The 7,672-nt window shown below is 45.2% G+C and overlaps 1 protein-coding gene across 10 annotated transcripts in view; it reads right to left on the reverse strand.

The window, feature by feature from the left end:
• epb41l3a (erythrocyte membrane protein band 4.1-like 3a) overlaps positions 1 to 7,351 on the reverse strand; it is a 70,552-nt gene extending 63,201 nt beyond the window's left edge. For 2 of the 10 annotated variants that reach the window (XM_047349617.1, XM_047349615.1), the window contains exons 1-13: positions 6,929 to 7,328; positions 4,799 to 4,889; positions 4,542 to 4,721; positions 4,211 to 4,315; positions 3,971 to 4,013; positions 3,811 to 3,886; positions 3,608 to 3,729; positions 3,136 to 3,232; positions 2,963 to 3,050; positions 1,643 to 1,684; positions 1,099 to 1,251; positions 585 to 673; positions 335 to 510 (exon numbers count right to left, since the gene is read on the reverse strand). In XM_047349617.1, the coding sequence (XP_047205573.1) occupies positions 335 to 510; positions 585 to 673; positions 1,099 to 1,251; positions 1,643 to 1,684; positions 2,963 to 3,050; positions 3,136 to 3,232; positions 3,608 to 3,729; positions 3,811 to 3,886; positions 3,971 to 4,013; positions 4,211 to 4,315; positions 4,542 to 4,721; positions 4,799 to 4,879 (1,252 nt within the window). In that variant the 5' untranslated portion in view covers positions 4,880 to 4,889; positions 6,929 to 7,328. Of the gene's footprint in view, positions 1 to 334; positions 511 to 584; positions 674 to 1,098; positions 1,252 to 1,642; positions 1,685 to 2,962; positions 3,051 to 3,135; positions 3,233 to 3,607; positions 3,730 to 3,810; positions 3,887 to 3,970; positions 4,014 to 4,210; positions 4,316 to 4,541; positions 4,722 to 4,798; positions 4,890 to 6,928 lie in introns of all 10 variants that reach the window. The other 8 variants (XM_047349611.1, XM_047349609.1, XM_047349613.1 and 5 more) reach the window with 8 other exon arrangements.
• Positions 7,352 to 7,672: the final 321 nt, after the last annotated feature.

The raw sequence follows: 7,672 nt of genomic DNA on the forward strand, positions 1-7,672 counted from the left end.
TGTGTCATTAGCAGCTGTCTGCAGAACTGTATCACAAGCTGAGGAAGGACTGCAAGCATTTCAATGAGGTGTGCTGGAGCAGGGACACATCTGAAGCTTGCAGGAGGAGCGCCCTGAGCAGTGGGCTTAGGAACCACTGCCTGTGCCAGAACCGGTGCAGTACCCGGACTGTTACTACAGGGGTCCATAGTCCTTATGCAGCCTGAGCTAGAGTAACAATTACTAATCCTGACACTAAAATATGGATCAGAACTAAAATCAGAAGAACAGAACTAATACTGCTTGGACATTACAAAAACTAGTGATCCTACTGGGAGTTCCACTGTGACAGTACCTCCGTCCAGGCTACGGCTCAGCATGTTCCTCTTGCTGATGCATCGTGGGAAGTTGGGAGCAGGTCTGGATATCTGAGCGCTGGCTCTGCGGCTCTGAATCTGAGTCCGACCGCTGTAGCGAAACTTTGAACCCAGAGACAGAAACTTCTTTGGCAGTTCTTCAGGAGACAACAGCCTGTAAGACATATGGCTGTGAAATGTCTCTTGCTCACATTGGTGGAGATGTTTGGAAACCAGACAGTTACTGACCTGAAGAAGGAGTGATGTTCCACACAGACCTTCCACAGCCTCTTGGCTGCTCTGTGGTTCAGCAGTTTAAAACCTATGATGGACTCAAACTGGAGACAAACACAGACAGAAGTTAACGAACACCCAGCAGGCAACGTTTCCTAACAACTACTAACAAGTTAACTACATGTTAACAACTCACTAGCAGTATATTGATGAACACAATGCACTTTAATGCATCAGATAACAACTCATTACTTGTTTGCAACACAAAAAGGGCTTGTGAAAACTTTATTAGCAAGTTATGGACAACTCGTTAACACCCTGTTCACAACTTGTTAACAACTAATCAACAGCTCGTTAACATCTTACTAAAACGTGACTGCCCTTTTTGACTGTGGGATTTTCACTGAGAAATAAAACTAAAGTAACTTTTTGGGGTCAGTAAAGGGTCTGTATATTCTTTCAACATCCTTTAAACAACATTTACCCCATTTTGACTGTGTTCTTTCTCTCTCTCTGTGGGAATTCTTACCTCTCCAGGTCGGATTTTGATGTAAAAGTTGTTCCGTTTGTAGGAAATCTTCAGGATCTTTGGCCACGAGAACCTGTTGATTCTCAGTCTATCTCTGTACACCAGGAGCCCACTGTTGCACACGCCCAGCATGATAGCCATGCCCTCAGAGTCCTGCAAACACACATGCATGTCATGTGTTCAGGAATTATCAACATTAAGTAGATCCATTAAAACCAGCACATCCACTTTAGTAAGTATTTTAGATGCAGCTGCGCGGAGAAGGGACACCTAGTGGATTATGGAGGGAAAACTTAGAGACATCTGGGGAAAACTGGGTGACAACAGGGGAACACCTGAGCTCACAAACAATTGCCAGAGAAGCCAACAGGAACCGGGCACAGGTGAGTTCTAGATGAGACTGGGCCAAGGGATTGGGTTCCATCTGTTTATGAACTACTGGACAAGTTCAGGATGCAGAGCAGAATGGGATTCTGGATAATGTCAGAACAGCATCAACAACGGGAATGATTTTTACCAGGATCACACAGAGGAAACAGTTTACCTCTGACTTAGCAGATAAGCAGGCAAAGCGGCTTCCTGCCATCTAGTTCATGCAGACAGACAGGCACAGAGACACTCAAAAAGAGAGAGAGAGAGACAGACAGAAAGAAGGACTTGTCTGAATGTAGAACATCAAACAGGAACACCAACAGCATGAAAACTGAAGGTTTCCCAACAGGTTCTCCTAAAGGAGGAATAGACCCTGGTTGGACACGAAAGGGAAGCGACTAAAGGCTTAGTGAGGAACCAACCAGAATCTGAGGTTGCTGGTTAGATCCAGAAAGCGAACGATCCAGAATGTTTCCCTGCAAATAGGTCTGGTAAGAGAAAGTAAGGAAAGGTAAGGAATATCTGCTAGATGTTGGGAATCATGTCTGTTTTGTTGCAGGGTTCAATTAGAAGAAGCAAGGCACTATCAATGTATTAATGTGTGCCCATTTGTAAGTGTGGCTGTGTTAATGTGGCTCTAGTGTAAAGAGCTTTGAGTGTTCTGTAGGACTGGAAAAGCTCTAGATTTGTTCAGTCCATTAACCATTTAGATCAGGGAAAGGTCTCCTCAGGATTAATCGATAAAATGCCTCAGAGTTTGGATTCTTGCTGTTCTTGGGATCAGGGTATACTCTGGATCAAACAGATGCTTTGAGGGACGAAGCTATGAAAGACAACATGTCACTGTGGTGTAAGGTTTGATCTATGGCCAAGCTGACTGCTGTGATGGGAATAGTCAGTGGTCAGAGTGGTGAGGCCTTTGGATTTATGGTACCGTTGATTTGGACCTGATCGGACTGTCTCAGGGTTTATAATGAACTGAAGCGACATGATGGAAAAATCATTTGTTTCCCCTGCAACACAGACGGATGTTATTGATGGACCAGGAAGTGTGTTGCTGCTGATTTATTGGATGGTCTGGAGCTGAAAGCAGAACAGCGGTGATGGTAAAACAAACCATCTGATCCAGTTAATTGCAATGTTCTGTAATTCCCATCTGAGTTCAGGTTTTAAAAGCAAGAGGACAGTTCAGAGCTGTAGTCATGTAGTCTGCAGTCCAACAGAACCATCAGACCAGAAGTATTGCTGCATCGGACCCCCAAAAATTCATTAAAACATTTCGGGTCAAACAAATGAGGCACAAGCTGAGTTCAGACAGAACAAGGAGAGTGATCCAACATGTTGACCCAAACTGCAGACAGCCTGAGAGGTTCTAGAGCACAGAAACCTAAACCCATTGAAGTCAGTCCTGACCAGTGGACGTCTGGGCTAAAACAGGAGAGTTAAACATTAACCATGGTCTCTGATTGGAAGAGCTAAGCAGCATCTTTACCTTTGCATGATGCAGGTCCACTCCATACATGGAGAGCTTCTTTACATTTTCCAGGAAGTGCATCTCGGCTTCAACTGGACTTATTCCTCTGAACACACAGAGACAGATGTTAAAACTCTGGGACCTCAACCTGAACCCAGGAAACATCAAGGTGAACACAATGATCCAACAACCTGAGGGTTCTGTGCAGCTCCATGATCTTCGCCTCCATCTCTTTGGTTTGGTTTGGAGCAAAACACAACTCACTGACATAGTCTGGACCGCATTCATCTGGAAAACAGATGGACAAGGGTCATGGAAAATCCAGGGCCCAGCAAAGACTGAACTTCTCTGGCCTCTGAGGGTCCATCAGAGGTCAGAGAGGGTCTGGCAGGGAGCTTGTTGTGTTTTCCAGCTTATTTGTAAAACCAATCTCAATGTTTATGTGCTTCAGTGATTGCTATGACGCCTCCTGACCAGAGGCGCCGCTGTGTGACAGTGTAGGAAGAAGAAAGGAAAAAGAAGAATGGTAAGAGAGACATGTGATTGTCTCCAGTGTCACCAGTGCAAACACAACGGAGTTCAGGGTCTGGAAGCGAGTTCAGTAAGATTTGAAGGTATTTTAAGTTCAGGTGAGTTTTAAGATTTCTTGAATATTTTCCATACCGGGATCGTAGTCGCCAAGCTCCGACTGAACTGTGTAGGAACCAAGGATGGTGTGAGTTGAAAAAGAACAAGGAAGACGTCCGGAAACAATATCCTGTCTGAGCTGCAAACACAGGAAATACCTGCCAAGAGACAGACATCACCTTGTTCACCAAGTGAAATATGAAGATATGCTAAGATATGAACAACAGGTGGGACTATACCTGGTTATGTCCTCAGACAACTGGACCGGGTTAGGAGGGTAAAACTTTACATTAAAGGCGAAGCTCCAGGGAACACCTGAGAAATGAAGAACAGAATAAGTTCACACAGAAAGGTACGCTGAACTCACCAACAAAATCAGCCAGTCAGCATTAAACTAACCTCTGACCTGCTTCTTGATCTCCTTGGCCGGATCCAACCAGTTCTGAAACAAGACCGAGGTCAGACAGAGAGACGGGTGGACAGAAAGGTCCTTCATTAACTAGGATCTCATGGGAATTCATGAAATTAACTTGGGCAGAATGGAGTAAATATTTCTGTACATGAACTGAATGTTTTTTGTGCCTTGAGACAACATTTATTGTGAATTGGTGAGCTGGACCGAGGCAGAGAAACAGGTACCTTGTTGTTGTCTGCATCTCTGAAGGACAGTCCGAAGTAGTCTTTCTCCAGCAGGTTGAGGTGTTCACAAACCTTCTCAAACAGGTATAGACCCCGAGCTCGTTTCTGCACAGAACCACAGAGAACCAACCACACCTACTGTCTGGTTGCAATGATTCCTTTGGTTCTGATGTTCCTGCTGGCCTAACTGATGTTGGTGACTATACTGAACATCTGCTGTCTCATTATCAGCACCACACAGGACAATATGTCTCCTGTCTTGTTTGTTCATCAGACGTCCAATGTCCCTCAGCTCCACCTGTCCCCACCCCCTTACTGTCTCCCATCTCACCTCCACAATGCAGGTAAACAGCGTCCCATCCAGCAACGTCACCCTGGTCTGCATGGTCCTGAAGCTCAGCACGTTTCTGGCCGGAGAGCGAGCGATGTGACTGTTCGATGACAGGTGACTGCTCGAGTCCTCAGCCAATGAGCTCTGAGCTAGGCTATGGGATGCTCCCCCCTCCCTTCCCTGAGGAACCAGGAAGTGATGTCACAGTTCATAACAGCCCTGAGGTCTAAGGTCATCAGATGTCTGAGAGTTGTCACCTGTTTTGGTGTTGAGTGGGCGGCAGCTTCAGGTAAAGACTCTGCCTCCAGGGGCTGGGCGTCCCTTGGCTCTGTTGTCATGGTGATTCACCTGCGAGAGAGTGATGTCACAGCTTTATGCCACAGTTACTCCGGGGACCAGTGATGTCACAGCTGGATAGGTTGGAGAAAGTGAAGTTTGTTTGCAGCAGAAACTAAAACTAATTGACTTCAGTTAAAAGGCTCATTTTGGACATTAACTAAGTTTGAGACGACCCGGATCAGCTGGCATCCAAACCCAAACCGAACCTCCACACAGGGTAAAATCTACTTCACTGATGTCATCACTCGTAGTGCCATGGTCACCAGCTGTTGACCCCATCCAGCTGTCAGGTGAACAGTTACCACGGCAACGGCAGAGAGAGGGATTATAGACAGAGACAATCTGATGTAATCTGATTTGGTGGAGGATGATGAAGAGATTCTGTGAGGAAGGTTCTGGAATGAAAGCCAGCGAAGCTCTGAAAGGAAAACAGCATCTGGTGTTTGATTTTCACAAACTGGACCTACATTATTCAAAGTACATTAGAGTTTGGACAGAACCAGAACCCCGAGTTCAGAACTGAGAGTTGTCAGAACGGACTGCGGGCCCGTTCAATGGAACACACTCAAAAATCTGTTCAGGAACCACAAGCAGAACAGATTTTTATGAGTTATGCTGGAGTAGATTCTGCACATGATCCAAAGTTCTGGACAGTTCAGGAACCTCCTGAGCCAACTAAGGGCTAACATGTTAATATTATCTGCTGGGCTTTAACGCAAACATGTCATGTATGTCTCCTTTCTCTGGGTTAGAAGATCTCACATAGATCAGTAACAGAAGGAGCACATCACACAGAAACACCGGAGCAAGAGGTTAGGACAGAATGAATGAGCGGCGTCCCTCAGGGGTGAATTCTTGGTTCCTAAATGTATTCAGTGATCTTTTCTTTAGTGCAAACAAACTTGAGTGAGGGAAGAAATCCAATCTTAAATTTATTTAAAAGTGATCTAAAAGAGAAAAACAAACTATTTTAAGAACTCCAATTATGCAGCTCCTTTAAATAATATGTTCAGGTTTTATAAATGATGATTTGGTTTGTAACAGTTGGACTGCTGCATGTTCCAAATATCTGAACAGAACCTCTTTTCTCCGTTCATTAATCCGTGTTTGAGGTTCATATCAACAGCTGGTTCATCCACTCATCTGTGGACATGAACTCCGTTTTCCTTTTAGTTTGAAGGATTTATTGGATCGGTTCTTTTTCCCAGGATGGGATAACGATACAACATGAAGCTCCAACGATATTTAAAAACAGGATGTCCTCATTTACGCCAAATTTTCGCTGAAGGTTCCAAATTAAACATACTGGCTCAAGTATCATGTTTGTTCATTCAGTCTTACAACAGTAACTGGACCTGGAGAACAGGAACCTTCAAGTTCTGCAACCCAGCCATAAAATGTTTCTCTGATAGTGTCTCTTTTCTCCCTCAGAACTTCCTCTCTGGTGTTCTCTCTCTGAACATTTCTCTCGGTTTCACCTCAGAACATCTCTCTCTCTCATTCTCTCAGAATTGTTTCTCCTGGAACATTTCTCCCTGACCTTCTGCAGCTTCCTTTCCTGAAATAATAAAATAAATCAATAAATCAAGTGTTATCCCCTCAGATCATCTTCTCTCTGCTTCTCTCTGAAGCGAGGCAGCAGGAAACTCCCATCATCATCATCATCATCATCACCAGCAGCAGCAGGAACTGCTTTGTTCAAGTGGACCTGATGAAGATGAGGATGCTCTTCATCAGCCAAATCAGCTGACTCATCACCTGGGCTTCGAGCCGCAGCAGAAACACACGCAGACCTAATAAAATCTGATCTAAGTCGCTGATTAAAACCTGATCATCCTCAGATCAGATCACTGCTCCTGCTGCTCGGGAGTGTCCCGGGTGCGCGCGTGTGAGGTCCTGCAGCAGGACACGGACACGCGCAGTGAGCTGCAGCGGGGTCGGAACCATGCAGCAGCTGCAGGTTCTGTCTAAGATGAACGACCGGAGTCTGATCGGCTTTTCTGGCTTGGATCCATCACACCTGCTCATACATCAAAGCAGAGGTTTACCTGTCCTCGTGCAGGACGCTCGCCCTCTTTCCGCCCGGTCACCGACGACTTCTGCCTTCTACGTCATCACCTACTAAGACCGGCTGTGACGTCATGACGCACGCCGAACACTTGCATGTACGGCTCAAAAGCTTCTAATATTGTGAGAAATGTCAGTAATTGTTGTCACTGATGTCAGAAAGTGAAACTCATTCTATAGATTTATTCCACAAAGAGTGAAATATTTCAAGCCTTTATTTCCTGATGATTCTGGCTGACAGAATAAAAATCCAAATTCAGCGTCTCAGAAAATTTAAATTAATTGAAGAAGTTCAATATTTTAAACACATGATGTTCCACCTTAATCAGCCAATTACTTCCAAACACCTGCAAAGGTTTCCTGAGCCTCCAGAAGGTCTCTGGAGTCTGGGTCGGTTGGAGACACAATCATGGGGAGGACTGCTGACTGGACAGATCTCCTGAAGACAAACATGAAAGGGAACCACAAAAGAAAATTGCAAAAAAAGCTGGTTGTTCACAGAGAGCTGTGTCCAAGCATATTCATAGAAAGTTGAGTGGAAGGAAAAGCGTGGTAGGAAAAGGTGCACCAACAACAGGGTTCACCCAGGGGGAGCTTCACCAGGCGTTAACTGAGCCTGAATGCATCAAGATCCACTAGGCACAGACAAATTCTACCCATGAGCTACGAGCGTCTAATCTTAGCTGCAGAGAACCAGAACTGGACTGGTTGTCAGTGGTCCAAAG

This window comes from Girardinichthys multiradiatus, chromosome 21 (genome assembly GCF_021462225.1).
Source record: "Girardinichthys multiradiatus isolate DD_20200921_A chromosome 21, DD_fGirMul_XY1, whole genome shotgun sequence".
Classification (NCBI taxonomy): domain Eukaryota; kingdom Metazoa; phylum Chordata; class Actinopteri; order Cyprinodontiformes; family Goodeidae; genus Girardinichthys; species Girardinichthys multiradiatus.